This window comes from Lates calcarifer, linkage group LG18 (assembly GCF_001640805.2).
Source record: "Lates calcarifer isolate ASB-BC8 linkage group LG18, TLL_Latcal_v3, whole genome shotgun sequence".
NCBI lineage: Eukaryota > Metazoa > Chordata > Actinopteri > Centropomidae > Lates > Lates calcarifer.
The window spans coordinates 3,865,108-3,885,764 of record NC_066850.1 but is presented as its reverse complement, the minus strand read 5'-3'; the positions used below and the strand labels follow the sequence as shown (position 1 = coordinate 3,885,764).

General features: G+C 40.8%; 1 protein-coding gene across 1 annotated transcript in view; it reads right to left on the bottom strand.

Annotated features, from left to right (window-relative positions):
- Window positions 1–3,447: 3,447 nt before the first annotated feature.
- cerk (ceramide kinase) overlaps window positions 3,448–20,657 on the bottom strand; it is a 35,127-nt gene continuing 17,917 nt past the window's right edge. Inside the window, 8 exon segments of the mRNA XM_018700527.2 lie at window positions 3,448–5,612; window positions 8,212–8,426; window positions 11,174–11,379; window positions 14,441–14,520; window positions 15,034–15,139; window positions 16,784–16,910; window positions 16,912–16,937; window positions 17,139–17,213. Coding sequence (XP_018556043.1) covers window positions 5,495–5,612; window positions 8,212–8,426; window positions 11,174–11,379; window positions 14,441–14,520; window positions 15,034–15,139; window positions 16,784–16,910; window positions 16,912–16,937; window positions 17,139–17,213 — 953 coding nt within the window. The 3' untranslated portion in view covers window positions 3,448–5,494.

Below are 20,657 nucleotides of genomic sequence, written 5' to 3'. Positions count from 1 at the left end.
GAAGATGCTTGGTGAATAGTCTTGCTAATTGCTGTATTAATGCAGATTCAAGGGCCCCTCACTTTGAGTGTTGGCTTTTACTCAGAATTACCATAATGAGGAAAATGGTTCACTGTAAAGTTTTTAAAAAATGATTTCACTATGAGCTTTGATGTGCTGCTGCTGCTGCTGCTGCTGCTTCACTTTCCAGTTCAGGATAGTCAGGGTAAATGATAAATGCTGTCCAACCCAAACACAGTGGGCTGCCACTCATTTGTTTAATGATGGAGGTTTTCTACTTTAAACCTAAGTTGTTCTTATGTGTAGCTTATAATATAGTTCAATCTTGACCTTGGAAACAGCAGTTTTGAGGTCAGAGCTTGTTCAAGAGCTTTCAGCCATATCTCATGGTCTTTATCAGCAGACGGGGTTTGCTGATGGGTGTCGTCATGGAACTATAAATATTCCAACTTTTCATAATTCGAGTGCCACGTAGACGAAACAATCTCAAGGTCGGATCTTGTTTCAGAGCTTTGGTCCATATGGTGTGATTTTCGTCAGCAGATTTAGTTTGCGTAGTTGTCATGGAACTGTAAAAGTCTAAACCTCCAATCATTTTGAGCTCTTTTAAGACTTCTTACTTGCCTGTCCCTAGGGCTTTTGACCAATGACACGGTCTCAGCAGATAGACTAACAGATATAAAAACACTGCATTGTAATATGGCAGACAACTGTTCATTTCCCATTTCAGATTTTTTTATTTCTTAGGCATGTCCATGATCTTTTCAAACCATAACCGTGTACACACACTCAACCAGATAATAGTGTATATAATTATACAGTAATTAGAAAAACATTACTGATTTCAATGTCTGACCTCCAGCGTGTGTGAGTGCATTAGTGAGTTGAAATGTGTGAGTAAAGGTGTGTGTGGCTAAGAGACAGAGAGTGAGAGATAAGAGGCCGGTAGTGGCTCCTGACTGAGAAGATGGACTGTTATGGCCTCATTGATCTAAATCTCTCACAGGGAGCCCATTCCAATCAATACAGAGAGAAGTGCTGTTTGGACCACCGCCCCTGCAATATCTACTCTCTCTGTCCCTCCTTCTCAGCTCCTCACTTGCAAAGCTTTCACACCGCCCACATGATTCCCCACCTAATTGTTTGGCTCTTGTTGGCCAACCTGCTGTGGGAAAAGAGCAATTTTCCAGATTGCTGTGATTATTTATGTCATGCGACCACGGTGGGTGCAATGTCGCCTGCGACCAAAGCCCCGTAAACTGACTTCACCTTTTCTGCTTGCAACCACTGCGGAACAGTTTGTCTGTGTGCCTTTAGTACATTGACTTTCCTGCTGTTTGTGGAGGAGCAAAAATCTTTCATACTTAGCTCCTGATTGGAGAAACTAGTTGAAAAGGCCAAATCGTATATAATGGGATAATGGGACAATAATGGGAACGGTCTCAAAGTAGGTCCACAGAACATGTGTGGAGGAGGTTAGTTAAAGAAGAGAGGATGAGAGAAAGCTTTGGTGTGAATCTGTATGTGTGAGAGAAAAGAGAGACATGTTGACGCAAGTGTCAGTGTGAAAGTGTGTGTGTGTGAAGGTGAGAGAGGGATGGAGTGTGAATAAGAGTGTCCAGGGGACGTGACAGCACCGTCACGTCCTGTTAGGGACTCTTTCTTTGGGTAAAGACGCTGGTGAATTGAGGACAGCCACCCCACTTTTTGTGTGTGTGTGTGTGCATGTGTGTGCCTGCGGTAGAGGGTATTTGCCGCTGTTTTTGTCTCACCTTGTGTCTCAGGTGGGATGTGGGAATGAGATAGCGGCTCTCAGTGGGCTGCAGACAAGCAGATGGAGAATGAATCAATAAGAAAGTAGCAAAGCAAGAAAATGAGGGGAGAAGAAGAGAGGGAGGGAAAACAATTTTGGTTGCTGCTGCGTACTGGAGAGGCTGGAAAATCCCTGTGGTGTTTGTTGTTATCCTGGCTCTTATATTAGAGTAATGTGTGACCATTTTGAGGTCAGTCAGTCATTTCATTAGAGATAACTCAATACCTGCTTATAGCAGCAGGGTAGTGCAGTAACAGTTTGTTGGTCAAAAGTCATGGCAGGAGATAACTATCATAAATAAATAAATATGTCTCTGTGGATCAAGGGAGCACAAGTGACAGCGGTGACAGTTTTTTTCCTTTTAGAAAGTAAAGACACACTCAAAAATATCAGTATAGATGTCGTGCTTTATGTTAATGTAGCCATCAGCATGATTTGGACCTGGTACTCTCTACTGACAAATCAAAGAAAATGCAGCCACTACGCTGCAGATTTGCACAAAATTATATGAAAGTCTGCCCAACACTCAGACTTCACTAACAGATAATAATTAAAAAAAAGAAGAAGACGAAGAAAAAAAGAGGCAAGACATGAATCATTAAGTCTTATGTTGTTATTCTGGACTAACTGGAAAAAAGATTGTTGGAAAAATAAACATTTGACTCTGGCTCCAACAAACTATTTGAAAGTTGGGAGAAGTTTATAAGCTGAGGATTTGTAGGAAGTGTGCACACATTTAGTGGAAGTTTGAGTAAGATATTTGTCATTTCACACCACAATATTACATGTATTCCAGATGAACAGGAGAAATTTTCGGTGCACAAGATGAGGGGTTACTTGTGTGGTTTTGGTAGATATCTGTGATATCTTGGAAATTTTGAAATAGGTAGCTTTCCATGGCCTATGAACGATAATAAAGGAGTTGTGGGATCAGATGCTGTTAGTTCCACAGAAGGCACGCAGGACCAGAACCTTTTCTATCACTTGCGCATGACCAGAAAATTTAAACAGTTTGAATTTGTAAAGTCATTTGTAGCTAACTAGGAGATCTTATGATCATGGACACAACAAATCTCCAGAGAATGGTTACTCTGGTAGTGCCCTTGAACTGTCAGTAGGTGAATAATTTACATTGGACACTTGCTATTTTGTTTTGAGATATTTTGGCACCACTGATCAGGTTTCATCAACCACAGCCTGCATCGTCAGAGGGATTACGTTGCATATCTGTGGTTAGAAATTCTAAATGATTAGAGTTATCAAATTCAGATTTTCCATTCTCTTATGCCATCTGATGCTTTTGGAATTGCCTTGTGGTATTCAAAAAGACACAAGACCCAGACTGTGTGCAGAATGAGCGCAGCTTGAAATACCACTCCATCTCAGCAGAGACCTTTGATGTCTGATGTTCTTTAATGAAACATCTCGCTCACATCAGAGCACCCTATTAAATTCCACTCATACAGGGAGACAGAGAAAGGGTGAGATTGAGAAAGCCAGAGCACTGGAGTGCTGACCTTTGTGTGCATGTGTGGGAGTGTGTGTGTGTGTATGTGTGTGTGTGTGTGTGTGATAGAGAAAGAGCGAAAAGAAGCGAATGAAACATCAGTGCACATAATGAAGATCACACAAAGGACAGAAAAAGAACTAAACTTTATTTAGCATTTTTGTAAAATCACAGTGTAATTTGTTTATCAAATATGGAGAGCACAGCATACTAAAATCTACTGCTGTAAATACTGCAAAGAAATCTATAAAGCTATAAACAGATCATAATATCAACTCAAAACCAACAGGCACACAGACAATTAACATGTTTGGGGAATAACGTTGTTAGCCATTTAGTAGTAGGCTACCTGGTCATTTCAGCAGTCCATACTCTGTGACTCCACCTAAAATAAAAAACTGAAAACAGCTACTCTGTATGTTACAACTCGAAATAAAAGGGGAAGCCATTGATGGTAGCTAGTTTGTCCAGCTGCTAGCTTCCTATAGCTGCAATATCACTTCAGTTCATAATTCCTTACACAAAAGTGAAGGGAATTCAAATTTCACTTTGACTTACTTCAGAATCAATCTGTAACTGTAAAACACTCCTTGCTTCCACAGTTTGTGTGTCTCTGTATGTACATTTGTGTGTGTGTGTGTGTGTGTGTGTGTGTGTGTGTGTGTGTGTGAGGATTTAAAAGCATCTGAGTCATTGAAAGAGCATCACACTGTAAGTTGACAAAAGTGAGTGCAGAAGGTGAAGCAATAACGACATCCAGAGTCAGAATTTACTGAACTGGAGAGGATTCACAGAGAGGACAAAGCTTTTATGGTGTTAAAAGTTAAGGAGTGTGTGTTTGTGTGTGTATGTGAAGTTGCATGAGGCAGAAATACACTTAATATCAGAAGTAGCATTATAGAAAGATAGAAAGTGTGTGTGTGTGTGTGTGTGCGCGCGCCTGTCTTTGCTCATCTATAGGTGCTTGTGTTAGCAGTGTGTTGGCTGCAGTGAGAGAGCATCTGCAAAATGGCAGCCATGAGGCTAATTGTGATAAAGCTAACTCATCACATTGGCACCTTCACAAACACATTAACACACACACTTTCCAATAATTGCATGTCTCTAAAGGGATTGTGGAAAACACAATGAACCACACACACACACATATAACTTACCCTCATGTATACATGTAGAAAAAATAGAAGTTGCTGGTTTTCTTCTCCAATGACCTTTCTCAAGACAAATCAAGACCAGCTTGACCTACGACTAAAAGGAGCTAAATGAGGCTAATTTCAGAGGCATACAGTAGATTATCTCTAATAACTTTAACAATGTATAATTCTAGCTAATCCCAGGTGATGTGTGAACTGTCTGTGGTTTTTAGCCAGAGAGGCACAGAGCTCAGAGCCACAGGTGCGGTGCAGCAGTGCTGAGACACACCAAATCACTTAGCAACCACTTTGCCTTATTACCCAGAAGCCACCGGGGTCCTGTTACTGTATTAGCAGGGTATTCAGCTCTTTTCATTAGTGCCCCTGGCTCATATCTGCTTTCACCTGGGTCACAGATGAAATGATTTTTTTTCCCAAAAAGGGAAGATCAGATTGCATGTGTGGGTTTTTTTTATGGTGCAGCCCTGGCATTTTGAGTCTTTTCAGTTTATCAGTGTACTTCACAGACATTTTCTTCTTCATCCTTGTTACAAAGCTGTATCTCCTTGGCTGCCTCTCTTCTCTGCATGGGGAGAAATCCTATTTGCGCTCTCCTTCATGGCAAAATTGGCTGATCGTCGTGGCTGAGTCCAGCTCAGTCCAGTTCAGCTCTGTTGCATGTGGCTGTGTGAACACCCAGACCCTCTGAGTTTCAACATCTTCATTTTTGAGAAATGTACAGATTAAAAAAAAAATAGTTGAAAGGAGATAACGGGATTCTGCGGGCTTCAGTGATGTCTCTTTGGATCTCCATCTTTCCTTTTTTTTAAGGCTGGTGGCTCTATCTTCATTTTGGAGTTATTTTACACCACTCCCTGTGTATAAAGAAAACCTGCAACACAGTAAAGGGAGATGGTATGCCAGCATTTGGGGTTTACACTGATGTGATGCATGTTTTTTTCCAGGAAAATCTTGCCAAGTGCCAACTTTGTGTTTTCCTTTCTAGCGGCTAAATGGCCCGTCCAGATCTCAGTCCACTGACTAGTGTGTGCTTGGCTCCAGGGCCCACAGTGTACAAGGGTCCTCAAACACACACTGCTGTGGCTGCTGCTGCTCCTCGATACCACGGGCAAACAGCCTGATCAGTTGGCACTGGACACTGCAGAGAAAAAGAGAGAGCATGCACACACACACACGCACACACACGCATCATTTAGCCTGAATAACAAACCATCAACTTAATGACTATGCTCATTTCAATGACACTTTACTGTCCATGTGGCAGATGTAAAAGCGATGGAACGGCACCCCTGTGTGCAGACTTTACACGCAAACTTGAGAGTGAGACAATCTTTGTGGTGTGTAAAGTATAAAGACCTTTAAAGAGCCGCTATAACAGATGCATAATACAGATGGGGCCGACGCACTTTAATGACACACATAACAGATCCGGATGCATACAAGATAAAAGTATACTGACAGAAAAAAGAAGCAGAGAACAGAAAAAATGGCTCTCGTGGTACAGTATGTTGTACAGCCTAAATTACCACCTGTGCCTTTGTCTGCTAAATGGCACCTGTATTTTTACTGGGACACCTGTTGTTTACTTGCAGGCCTCGCCAGTCATAATGGTAACTTAGAATTTTCAGCTCAGTGTGAAGGGTTTATTTTAGGGTGTTATCCACTGAACAGTAACTCTAAAATCCAGGAAACAGCATGTTTGAGTTATAATTCAATCATTATGGCACCTTGAGTATCACTTCAAAATGTGTATTTGTAACTTCAGCAGCAAAACTCTTCCCTCTTTCCCTCTTTTCCTCTTTCTTCTCTGTTTCGCCTGGGCTATTACCATTAATTATCCGAGCAGCACTCTGGCTGGCTCACTCCAAGAACGATTAGCAGAGGGGAAGAGGCAATAAAAGGACGGACTTCTGCTTTAATTAAAGGGGAGTAGCCTTTTAACATGGGGAGGGCCATTAAATTAGCAACATTACAGCGCCATGCATCATTGGCAAAGTACAATGGAGCATGAAATAAATGATGCGTCAAGCAGTGCCACACTGGCTGTATAAAGATCTGATAGTGAGGACAGCTAAAGTGTGGACAGGGCCAGAATAATGAGGGGGGGCCAATTCCACCGAGTTGCCAAGATTGTCCAGCGGGGAACAGTGAAAGAGTCTCCTGATCAGACACTGTTGGACTCTGGCAGCACTAATGGCACCACTGCTCTCATTTCTGTCTAGCCAAGTAGGAGAACTTCTTAATTACCAGCTAATACTGAGCATCAAGACTACTTACTTTACTTACTTGTCTTTTACATTGACTATTTTCACACGGACCCTTACATTTTGCAGACTTTAAACTTTGTCATGTTGTTGCTGTTGTAGCTCATTAAGATCATTGTAGATCCTTTATCTCTTTCTTGTTTCCAAATAGTGTTTTCAGTATAACAAGAACAGGAGTCTGCAGCCATGTTAGCAGCTTAGAGATTTATATGGGTCATAATGGGAATATGACAAAGGGCCCTATGTTCCCCAGTTCTACATTTGTGCTCTCCTAAGGTTCTATGTTCCCTAGCTCTATGTAGCACATAACAATGGCATTAAAAATGTTCCCTAGCTTTGTATTAACTTAATATAACATGGGCTACTATGGGAAATCATCAAATGGATGGTCTGTTCCCCAGCACGGCTGTATAGCTATCAGTATAATAGGCCTACACTTGAGGGAACTTATCAAACAAGTAAGTGTTATTTATGGTTGTGTTTACAAAGCTATTTTGAAGAAAAAGGACAATATTTATGAAATGTTTTCACTTGAAATGGGTCAGCACAATAGGAGGATTAATGTGTGTTAACAGAATATTAAACTAGGGAACAGAGGACCTTGGGAACATAGATATGACAATCTGCATATATGCACCACTACACCCACTAAACCAAAGTGCTGGATAAATGAAAAATTTGACCGTACAATGATACTACATAAAAAGGCAGGGAGTCACCAAGTCGTTAGGATTAATCCTCTGAGCAACACAAATGTTCAGTTTATTCAATACTTATTGAGATATTGCAGGCTAGACCAAAGGCTAGTGTGGCTAAAAATTCTATGTGTTTTACTTCAATGCACTCTGAATACAGAGCTCTTAGGCATATAGAACATGATCTATTCCTACTTAGACTTCAATTCATGATACTCAGAAACATTTTAGGGCAATTTAAACTAACATTACAGCTTAATACCCAAAAGAGAAGTCTTTGCTGTGAATACCCAGCCATGGTGATGCAATAGGTGTGAGCTCTGCAAGTCCTTCAATACTTCTTCCATTATACCATTTCTACATTATGAGCACAGATTCAAAGCAATTTGCCAGTCATCATCTGTGCTGAGAGGGATCCTGCTGGTCTTCATCACCTCAAGAACGTAATTTTTGTCACAGGCTTCATAAAACAGAAGATGAGAGAGCACAGTGGAGAAAATGATTGAACTGTGCCCTTCTTTAGCAGGCGAAATGATTGTTTCAGTTTTACGGTGTTAAAAAGCCATATTCATGAGCAAAACATTCATCATTACAGTTAAGTATTGATAAATTTCATAGTTTTTTCTTGTGCTGGCTGCCAACTTTGATTTTTTAGTTTTCAACTGAGCAACTTCTTTATTTCTAATAAGAATAGAAAGGCATCATCTCAGTTTCTTTCTTACGTTTCCTGACTTTGGAGTTGTACAGCACATCCACAGGTGATTCTGTGATTAGTTACCTGACTTTGATGGCAGCGTGAGGCAGGATCTCCCCGTCGCAGTTCCAGCTGCTGTGGAATTTGCTGTAGTTGAAGGTTGTTTGGCTGGAGCATATGGGAGTGAAGCCTGTCTTCTTCGGAGTCTCACTCAGGTCTTCTAGCGAAGCTAGTTCCTGGTGCTTCGGCTGAAAATGAAACGCCCTCACCCGGTGGACCTCCACAAACGAGTGGTCGAACTGAGGAGGGAAGCAGAGATAGATGAGGAATAGATGAAAGAGAGGAGGACGGATAGATAGATGGATGAAGAAACAGATGTGTCAACACATGGTGTGGAGGTTAAGACCTCACTCTGAGTGAGGGACTTTAAGAGTTTAATTTCAATATGCAGATCAATTATATTACAATTATGAGCAAGTGATAAAGGCACATAAGCTGAAAAGATTAAGCAAACTTTTATTTTCTGTTTGCTGTTTGGGATTTTTAACACTGAGTGGCTCCTGGCTAGAACTAAATTCTGAATGTAGTTTTCCTCTCCCATCTCTATTTTGGGTCCAAAGTCCATTCAAGGTCAATAAAACAAACAAACAAAAAAATGCATCAAGCATCAACTGAAAATGAAAAGTATCTTTTGTGTATGAATTGGTTAGAGTTCACAAAGTGTTCAGTTTGTATTTTGAAAACAACATGAGCATTTACACCTCTCAAATTGACAATAAACTACTTTTTATACACAAAATAGCAGTGAAAATGGACATATTTCCCTGAAATATGATGTTTTTATTGCGTGGTAAAATGATTCTTGGTATGTAGTTCTTTTTTAGTTTACTACCTCCTGGTGGGTGAGGTAAAAAGTTAATTTCTCCTCTATTGTCTTTTTATGGACTCCTACTGATTTTATAATGAAAAGCAAAACTCAATCTGGGGTTATCAGGTTATCAAAAAGAAAACAGCAAACAGGAGAACAAATACAAAATGGAAGGAGGGAGAGAAGAGAAGAGGTCATATAAAATGGAGGTGCATTAAAACTATGTAAACTGCAGAGGAGTGAAGAGGAGAAGAAAGAGAGATGAAAAGAAATTATTTTGTCAAAATCCCCTTTCATCTCACTCAGTGTCGCAAAAAGGTTCAGCTCTGTCCGGCGCACTATTTTCTTCGACTTCACGGGGTGCCACTTTCTCTCTATTCTCTTCTCTTTTCTTCTCCTCTTTTTCTCTCTCTCCCTTCCCTCTCTCTGTTTCTTGCCCTCTCTCATCCTGAAAGCAGAGTGACAGCCATTTATTTCACATCAGACCCACTTTATGACTGCAGCCGCTTTACATTCATGCTGGATGGTCTGCCTAAAAGGCTTTCTGACAAGGCCATGAATACGCTTAGTGGCTTCTCACTCCTTGTTTCTCTTCGCTTGGCTGGACAGTGATGCTGATATTAAGTGAAATCTGATGCAAAGTCCTGCTCACCCAACTCATACGACTACTTGTCTACCTTAGTGTGTTGCAAGTAAAGCAGCCAAGACAACCTGAAGCTGGAGACAACACGTCGTGACTTTTCACTGCCAGTACCACACCATGGGTACTGAGATATGTGATCCTTAGATACCACTTAATGAGATATCTTTTTTATCTGACTGAGTGTGACAAAACAAGACTATGAAGCTACAGCTATGCTTTGGCACAGCAGTACCTTAAGCTAAATGCTAATTCTAACATGCAAACAGTGACAATGCTAACATTGTCATATCTATAGATGCACTGCCATGCTAACATGCTGATGTTTAGCAAGTATAATGTTCACCCTGTTCACCATTTTAGTTTAGCCCACTAGCATGCTAACATTTTCTATTTAGCATTAAATACAAAGTAGAGCTAAAGCTGATGGAAATTTGATTAATTTTGTATTTATTTGGTCATCCATTTGGTACCATGAATATCTGCAATTAATAAAATTAAATCAATCACTTGACAACAGCTTACTGCTGGTGGTGAGATATTTCTGTCTAGATCCAAATGTGAACCAACTAATCAACACCTGATCTGTAGCGGAAATTTATTCTACACATTTGCTATATGCACCTACTTCCTGTCACTGGTACCCTGACCCTGACCATTACACATACATAGAACATATTTCAGTATAGTGGGCAATTGTACAATGGGGAATCCTGTGTCATAAAAGCATAAAAATAATTTTAAGCCCGTTCTGCAGTACTAGGGAAAGTTAGTTATACTCACCTCTGGATGTCAGTGTTAGCTTTAAACACCGTTTGCAATTTCACACTTTTACCAAAGCAGCTACTGTAGATGAAATTACTTACAAGATCTTTCTAAATGGGATAAACTTCCCGAGGTCCTTCCTGAGGTAATAATTACTAATCACCAGACTTCCCCTGGTAATACTTGTGCTGTCCTGCGAGGGCATTAGTCTGGTATCAGCCTGTTCTCCCTGCACAGCATATCCCTGATACAGCGATTACTGGTGCCTCTCTGGACCAGGGTGGAGGTTATTTATGATACGTGGGAAGGCACAAGGGCTAAGGCATTTGAACTAAAGTGAACCATAGTTGGCAAATTGAGCGGAGTCAGCAAATGGAGGTGCTAGCACAGCAAGTGGGCAAACTCTGCCTTCTGCTCGCTCATTCACAGAGTTAACACACTCTCAATTCATCAGTGCACAGACTGAGAAACTCTTGATGCTGAGCACTAAATTCTGCAGCAAAGGGATTGATGGGGGGGGGCTTTTTGGGATGGATGAAATTGTCTCACAAGTTTGGCAGTTTTTGGGAAATTTCTTCACTCTTTGAAGAGGAGGCTTCTTTTATCCCTGCCAGATCCAAATCACATCAATTTTCCTGGCTCATTTCAGTTCTAAAATATAACTCAAATGTTCAGGTACATTACCATAGAGGACCAAGTATGAGGGGGGAAGAAATCATACATTAGAGTGACTAAAGATTATGCATGTTAACACTGACTCCTTCCTTCCCTACCTGGTCTTCTTTGTTGGTGTGTCGAAGGAGGTGTCTAAAGAAGTCCAAACGGGAACACTTCCTGACAAGGATGAGGTCTGTGGTGCCGTCAGCGAGGTGGGCGGAGGGTGAAAGGCCTTTTGGGCTGCGGGGACATGCACAACTCATACTGGCGGCATTAATGGCAATAAACTTTCCACGGATCACACTCCAACCACTGCTGCCACCTGAAACAGAGTCAAGAGTTACACAATGACCACACAAACAGTTTACTTTAGCTTTGTGCACACCTCTGTTTTAGGTTTAGGGTCAGGTTTAAGTTTAAGTTTAAGCTTAAGCTTAGGTTTAGTTTAAGTTTAGATTAGATTTATATCTTTCACAGATTTCTACTAAAAAGAAGGAAACAAATATGCATTCTGAGCACTGTACAGAAAAGATAACCAGGGACTGTAATTCAAAATGTCATGGATTCAGCCAAATTGTAACAGGATGGGAAATGATGGCAGCCACAGTGGCATCTGAAATTGTATCATTACCATCCTGTGGCAAAGAGAGTGAGAGAAAAAAGAAAAAAAGATCTTATATAGCTATAGATGATTGAAAACCAGACCAAATAAAGGACATTAAAATAAAATACTGTCCTATTAAATGTCTTAAGATTTGTCCTTTGAGGTGCGTTTCCAGTATTTTAAATTCCATTACTTTACCGTATATTTGGTTATAAAACTTGAATTGCATTGTTCTCAACTATACAAGTGAACCACACTAAAGAAGTCAAGTTTAAATACTTTAAATGTATTATGTAGGGGTTCCCAGCAGGCAGCATACTCCAAATAACTCCAACTCACTTTTATTTAAGTGTTCTCAAAATCAAATTACATTTGGCATGTTCACGCAGGGAAACTGGTGAGTTTGCAACAAAAATCAAGTGCTGCTGAACATGCCAGATTTTGTCCACTAACTACTTCTGGTTTACTTAACTCCTCTCTTTTTACTGCAGTGTTAAAGCTCCTCCATTTGACATTGACACATTTTAATGAACTGTGTGCTGCAGTGAATATACTGTGCTGCTATTTTTTTTCCCGCTGTGCTGTATTCAACAACAGTTCCACACAGCATTTGAAAATATGCCATATTTGAGTTTGTTTGGGAGTATTCTGTCAGCCTTAAGCTACTTTCTTGTACCAGTTAGATAAGAGATAAATAAAATCCTGATTCCTTTCAGCCTCCTGTTTGGTTATTCTAGAAGTGCTGAAACGAATCATCTGCATACTATCAGGAATTTGGTTTTGAAATGATACTGGGTATTTTTGCGAGTGCATTATGGGACCTGAGGTTAAGTTCCAAGCTTGTCACACAACAGCAGTGATGCTGATGAGGGTCCATTAAGATCCAGATGTCTTGGCAGGAATCCTCAGAGCAGCTTTACCCTGATGACTGAGCCGAGATAGAAACTTTGACACTCAGAGTAACGCATTAAAGCTGAATGTCTTCTGTTACAAAATGCAATTTAGTTTGGCCGTGGAGGTGTTCACAATATCTAAAGAGGAAGCCATATAGACAGGCCGGATTAACTTTGAGTTTTCTTGTTATGATTAAATGCACATGTGGCCTCCAAATCTCAAGTGATAGACACGATGGCTGCACTTCACAAATCATCGCTCTGTTCCTCCGAGATTAGCGGCTGTTTACAAGGGATGGCGTATCAAAGACACAGTGGTATCACCCACGGGACTGCCAGTGCCTGTCACCAGGGCGATAGTCATTGGAGTAAGCTCCAAAAAGTGATCACAGATGTCCAAATCAGCATCTGACTGTTTTATGAGCATCTCAGAGGGAAAATTATGTGATCTCGGAAAGCAGAACGATTCATTACCTTTCCCCCTCATTTTGCAAAACAAACTTACAGAGGTGATAACGCGAACCAATGATAACAAGCCCGCTGAGGCTACATAAAAACAACACTATCCTAATTGGGAAGTAGTGATTAAAGCTAACTTAAAAAGAAATTTAAGAAAAAACAAAACAAAAAATCCAACTGTGGACTGTAGGTTCTGCATTAGCAGAACGTTTCCAAATGAGTATTTGCTTTCGGAGGAGAGGCTGGCTCATTTGCTGAAAGAGAGTGTGTCGTGCCTCATTGATTTAGCAGTTGTCTCAGATTTCCCTCGCCAGGAAGGAAAGGAAAGAAGAAAAAAAAAAGAACTTGCAAAACAAACAGCAGCACTGGTGTGAGGCAAACCCCCTGTCAGAGCTGGCAGAGCCAAATTTCTTCCTGATTAGTGGGAGTCTGTCACACATCACACACAAACAGGTTACGCTCGCTTTCATATTTACACAAGAAAAAACAATACACATACACACTCCACCATAGGAAGCCACAGTCCCAGATAGCCAGGCCAAGATAGAAAATCTTGAATTTAACATCACGACACTAATTAGAGAGGAAAAAAGGGAGACACACACACAGCTCGTCTGTGGCTCAAAGTACACACACACATACACACAGGAGTCAGTATTTCATCTGCCTCCAGAGGTTTGTGCTGTGTTGGTGGGTTGAGAGGATTGTAGATAATGAAGTGTGTGCACGTCGCGGTCAGAGAGGGTGGGGGTGGGGGGCAGATGAACAGGAGGCGACGCTGTCCTACTCGAGGCTGAGCGGACACACACACACCAGCCTCGCCGAGGAAACATGTAATCTCATCAACCAGATGAAAGCGGGTGAGGGGAGGATGGGGGGGTTATGGAGATTTAGAAATCGATGGGCAAAAAAAGGGGAAAAAAAGTCTGCAGCAGGGGGCACGACAGGGGGAGTCGCACAGTGTCACTAAAATCAGTTTATATTTTCTCGTCAATAACTCATCAAGAATCTCATCAAGAATTTTTCCATGCTGTGGGAGGAAAACAGCCCCAACAGAAAATGGAGATGAAGTGAAATTTGAGAAGGAGAAGATGATGTTATTTACACTCGGTTCACCTCAGGTACTTTAATCTACCCCCAAAAAAGAGAAGAATGCAAATCTCCCCTGATTTGGTTTGTGGTGTGTGAGTGTGTGAAACTTCAAGGGAAAAGACAACCAGTGTGGGATTGTCTCATCTCCTTCAGTTTTTTTTATTTTTTGTGTGTCTTCTCACTCCAGCTATAGCTTTAGAAATACTCATTTTCACACAGTCTAGAAATGATTTCAAAATAGACAAACAAGCAGATAATGAGGCAGAGAAATGAGAAATGCACTTTTTGGTACGATTAGTTTGACGTATTTTAAGTAATAACTCCATAACTTGTACCTTTATCAGACTTTTCCTTCTCCTCTGACGTCTCCCACTGCTTGTCCTTTGACAGGGGCTTGTGCTGACAGACATGGCACCTGAAACATCAGCATAACCTTGTTTTTAACCTTGTGTTTGCTGTGACACGAGACTTTAACAAGCTTAAATGATTCATTAGGCGGGAATTAATTCAGTCCTTAAAGTGACATGTACTGTACCGGCGTTTAGTGATTTAAATATTAGAGGTTTTTGTCAGAAATGCTCATAGTGAGGCCTTTTGTAGCACAGTCATATTACTTTTTATGGTGAAAGAAGTTGTCAGGAAACATGGTGTTTTTATAGATAAATGGTTTTCAGTCCCGATCAGTCCCCATAACAAATGCAAACAACGTCCGCGCCTGGCGTCTCAAAAAACCCAGAGCACTTAGTCAAGCACTTTTTGGAAAAGACTGAACACATTCAGTCCACAATAAATCAGACAGGCTTCCTGACAACGTAAACTAGCCCATTTAAGCTCTGGCAGGTGCACCGCTACTACTGAAGTACATCAGATAAGTTAGCACATTGTAAAATAGTGCTGCAGAAATAGATATCTCCAGTGCTTTATTTACCCGGATCGACACCGCAGCTTGTCCCTGGGGTTCCCCACGTTGTCGTCGGCAGGGAGGAAAGAGACGGTGCCTTCGTAGTAGTTGTGGCTCAGGAAGGTTTTTACCCCTGGAACAAAAACACAGTGTGGGCCACAAAACGCACGCATGCATGTTTTTATTTGTTGTGTTTAATTATACCTGACAAGACAATTAGGAGTAAAATTGTTAAAGTGACAAATCTGCATAGCTGATTGGACCACGGTTTTTAGCCTTTGTTTTTACAGTTTTATTTAAACCATTTATTATGTTTGGTAGTGTTGGATCCAGTCTAGAATTCATGTGTACACAAAGTTTTGTGCTTGAACCCACGTGTACACTGTCAACCATATAAACATAACTGATAGATTGTAGGTATTTTTCTATGAGTGGGCCTTGTTTTGTTCATCCATTCATTATCTATACCACTTATCCTTTTAGGGTCGTGGGGGGTGGGGCTCGGGCCAATTCCTGCTCACATTGGGTGAGAGGTGGGATACACTGTGGAGGCGTCGCCAGTCCTATTCACACTCACACTCGCACAGGGAGAACATGCTAACACTGCAACACCGTGCCACCCGTGCACATACATGCAATACACAAAAGTTTTCACTCTATTCCACTGATCTTCAGGTGGTGGTAACATGCCATGAAATGCAGTGATGCACAGGCAGGACTGCAAGCTGGTAAACATGAGTGTAACCACAGCAGGTTTCAAAATGTTTTTTTTTTTTTTTTTTTAAGCTTTGCATATTTTATGAGGAAGGGAATGGATTCAACATGTTTTTTCTAACTTAGTGATGAAAAATCACTTGTGGTCTAACTGTTTATAATAGGTAACAAGTCATTGCCTCAGAACAACTGAAAACAAGCATAAAAATAGTAAGAATGTCGATTTGAACTCTGGTAACGATATGGGAAAACACAAACTGAGATTTATATTATTATAACCGAACACTATGTTTAAGGTGTGAGTGTTAATCACCAACTTTTTATGTGTTCTTATACACACATAGAAGTTGTTTTGTGCATGCTTTGATAAACAAGTCCCCAGGTTTCCGGTTCAGAATTATTTCTCCTCTGTACAGTCGGCCCCAGTTTAATTTAGCCCGGTTTCATAACTTGCATCATATGGGTGGGCATGTCTTTGTTTAAAACACCTTCCAGTACAATGAATGCAAGTATTTATGTGTGGCCCCACTGGGAGGAGAAATCTTGGCAGTGTTAGTGAGTCTCACTGCAGACCTACACAAGAATTTGCACTGAATCCATAAGCCTGAGGCTGTTGCATTGGATTTATATCTTTAATCCTCCGAAGCCTGGGCCTGGAGCGAGATCAGCAAGCTCAGGAATAAACTCCAGGTTACCTAACGTTAATATAAGCAAGTGTATGGTCAGTGTGACAGCCATAGGCCTTAGAGCAGTATCTGTTTTGGCCTTTCTCTGCTCTGCCTGTGTCTCCTGTTGCAGATTCCCCTGATTGCCTGACCCCTCCCACCTCATTGAGGGATTGGTTTCACCTGTTTTTAGGCTCTTAAAACCTGGGGGAATCCAAAATGGCGCTCACTTTCTCTATCTCCCTCCTGGAGGGCAGGTGCCTTTCAGTTATCTCTCCTGGTTTTGTTAGGTTCTGGTTAGGTATTGTTTATACTGAGTCAGCCTTCCGAGTTCACATAGTTTATGTTAGGTTTGGCTGGAGGAGTCGCTCAAGTTTAGAAAATGATCGTCCTTGTACCTGAGAGGTCATATCTGGCAGGACCTAACCATCTCTTCCTCTCGCTGTCAGTCAGCACATCTCCATAGAAACCATAGCCAAGCAATGAGACTGAGTATCTGAGGAAGGTGTTGTTGTGGTGAACCGAAACACACGTCCATCGGCTGGGAATCACCTGTTAGGACACGCCCAGTAGAGTTGTAAAATGACACACATACAGCACACATGAACATGAAACTGAAATCAGCTGCTGTAACGCACATTCAAAGGTTGTTTTGGCTTCTTACACAACTCTGATAAGCTGTGATACAACTGAAACAGAGATAAACAGCACGTGAAGTAAGTTGTTCTGAGTCTTTCACTGACTTCGACTCACCCACAATGATGTGTAAAGCAGAAGTAACTGGATCATTGGTTCCCACTGTGGCAAAGCAGATACAATCAGTGGACCCTGTTGAGTAAGAGACACACAGGTCGATGGTCAGCCTTTGTAGTGCTGATGTGTAAAAGACACTGTGAAAAGAAAAATGAATCTTGACAAAAACAAACAATTTTCTACATTCTTAAAGCAAATGTCCACTATTTAAAGGTGCTATGTTTAGATTTTTGTTTGTTTTGTTTTGAAAGTTTCTGATTTTGCCTCCCTTCATTGGTAGACCCCCAAATCTGACCCAGGAACATGAAGACACACTCATAAACAACAATTTTCATCTGGTTTGTCTCAGTTTTCTAACAACAAACCAGAGTAACTTGGGCACATGGTTTAACACTTCCTGGAGAACATTTTTTGAATATTAGGTCAATAGTTGTTGAGACATTACATAAACTACAAATGTAGTTTCTTCTGCTTCCTGTAAGGGACTGTTGAACTGTGTCATTGTTTTGTTTTATTTTTCATGCATCATCACTGGTTTGACTGGTTGACCATCCAGCATTGTTAAAGGATGGCGACTGTCATGCATGGTTTTGAATTTGCATTTTTCTTCCATTGCTACAGCCAGGAAGTGAATCAGATGTTCGATATTTTCCCATGTCAGTAAAATTATTCTTTTTTTGGAGGGGAGTTCGTCTTACTTTTTATCACACATATTCTTATCAAAAGTACACTGGACAGTGTGTCCGGAAAGTTTTATGTGCCGGTATCTAATCAGAACAGGCAGGCGTGTGCAGGCATGCTGCCAGACTGTAGTGGCATGTAAAGCTGCAAATCACATGTGCACGTTGCATTCATATATTAAATCAATCATAAAAGGTTTGGTCCTTGGTAGTGTTCCATGTCTTCCAAAGCTGCCACCAAGTAAGGAGAATCCAGCTGAATGATTTTATTAGGCAGATGTGAGGTGACGTTTCAGTCATAAAGTCAACTAATCGGATAGCTTCAAGGTACTGGGCTATCATCGACTCTCTTCAGCCAACAAATGAAGGATAAGAGGCATCCCCTGCCTTGAGAGAAATGTCGAGTTTGACATTAAATATTTCAACTTGAGAGGTAATAAGGCCCTATCGCTCTTTCTGTGCACCACATCGCGTAATTTCAGACCTATCTGCCCTACTTTGATCATCTTCGAGTGGTGAAATGGACCCACTGCTACTGATAAAAGACAGAGAGAGCGAGGGGAAGAGTGGAGAAGAGAGTGAAATCTAAGTAGTGATGTTTTGAGCCGGCTCACAGAAGCGTGACAGAGGAGATCAGGCCTGTCATTCAGCGGTGGACACAGATGAGTATGAAGATGAGCTCCCTCTCTTGCCTCCTCCAACTTTCTATGAATATCACTTATCCGGCCTTTGCTTCTTCTCCTCCGAGTTTCATAATCACATCCGAACACTTTCCAATTGCTCCTGACAGCGCCTGCACCGCCTGCTATTTTGCTGAGCGTAAAAATGGTGACATATGCCATTTGACTCTTCTAAAGCTGCACAGTAAAATTCAACTGACTTTGAATGGATTTAAGTAGCGCGCACAGATGTTCAATGATGTTCAGCCCTCAGATGTTCAATGTTTTATTCCCCTTAAGTTACTCAACCACAGTAGCCTGTTGGCATATTCAGAGGACAGAGCATAAACTGTCACAAGACATATCCTCAGTTAGGAAGTTCCAGTTTTTATCTGTATTTCCCCCAAAACTGTTTCACCAGAAAGATCATCTTGCCAGTACGACCATCTTTATCTCAGGGACTACAATGGAGTCTAGATGCCTTTTAGTGCTGCCCCGAAAAGGAAATGGATGTTTTTGCCATTTGAGTCCCCAGTACATAAATGTATTTATAGCTGCACTTGTGACAGTATCATCAAACGACATCAGCGGACCCTTTTGAACTAGACAAATGAATCTTTGAACAGCATGTACTTCTTGTTTTTTCATCAAAACAATCTACTTTGAATGAGTCAGGGTTAATTGGCATTCTCTTTCAAACCATAAAAGCTGAAACTAGTGTAATAGCATTGTGTCAGGAGGAAATGTTTGATATAAAGTGTGTATAAAAGCTCTGCGATAAGGCCATAAATGAGTTCATGACTCTTAATCCGAACCTTGGCACACAGGACTTTGATACTTTACTAAAACATTTCCATGACTTTGATAGCAATATTGATCATTACATTGATGAAATCATAAATCACACCCAGATGGCACAAGCTTTTTTATGGCTGCATAGCAGACACAGCTTGTGTAGGAAAACCTAAATGCCTGCTATTGGTGCCTTTCAGCAAAAGAGTATGTGCCAGGTTTTAGAGACACTTTCCGTTATCACCATTATGAGAAAGGTACAAACTGTTTCACGATCTAAGCAGATGAATGACTGGCAGAGGTGAGATTAATAAAACAGAGTGATCAGTCACTGATCGTTTTAGGTCAACACAGTCAGACAGATGCACTGAGCTATAGTAGAATGAAGAAGATAAAGTTGGTGGTATTATATATGTTGTTGTTGTTACTGAAAACAAATGGCAGTAAAAGACAAAAATCTTAAGTCTTAAAAAGTCTCACAAACACACACACACACACACACACACACACACAAAAAGGTTCAGTAAAAAACTTTTTTTTTAATGTTCTTTCATTTTTTAGCAGAATATGGCCCTGTAAGTGTGTTGGCTGTCCTCTTATTACAGAATTACAGTTTCATCTTACTCATGAAACTGAATCTGGCACATTTTCAATCTTAGGTTTGGTTTGGATTTTTAAGTAGCATGGTGGTGATTGTTACTTTGGAACTAGAATGTCAGTGCATACAGGTCCACTGTCGTCAACAGTGAACTGACAGAAATGTAGCTCTCCAAAATTCTCTCTGGACTAAATAAATAAATGCTTGTCATGATAATATTGTTGGATTTGATTTTATTGTTTCCCCTGCTGTTATTCTCAAACATCAGACATTGCCTGTACGTGTTCTATCATGTTCTGTTTATGCAGAAGAAACTCTTGAAGTGTTTTTTTCATTAAGCTACTGCTCATCAACATGTCTGTGCTAACGATTTTAAAGAGAACCTCTTCAGAGAGGTTGGCCTCGGCCATCAGAGGGATTGTTTAACTCAATATCATGAAGAAGGAAAAGTACCTTTTAATTCCACATTTAAGCACTCCATATCCATATCCATTTAAAATCCTCAGTGGAACAGTGGCCCTTTGTGTTTTCTGTCAGCTTTTAGTACCTAAGCAGAAGTTTGATGATTTTAAAACTCCATTTAGTTGGATAAAAAGATTAGACATCACAATGTTACACACCTAATGTTTTCATTGATCCGTTTGGAAAAAAACCAGCCACCATATCCAAATCATGCCTGTAATTGCCCTACTGTGTTCCCAGGCAATTTTTGGCCTCTTCTGCTATTACCATCAAGCTGTGCACCGGATAGCCTCATACTGGTCTTTATACACTGTATTTCTTTAGTCAT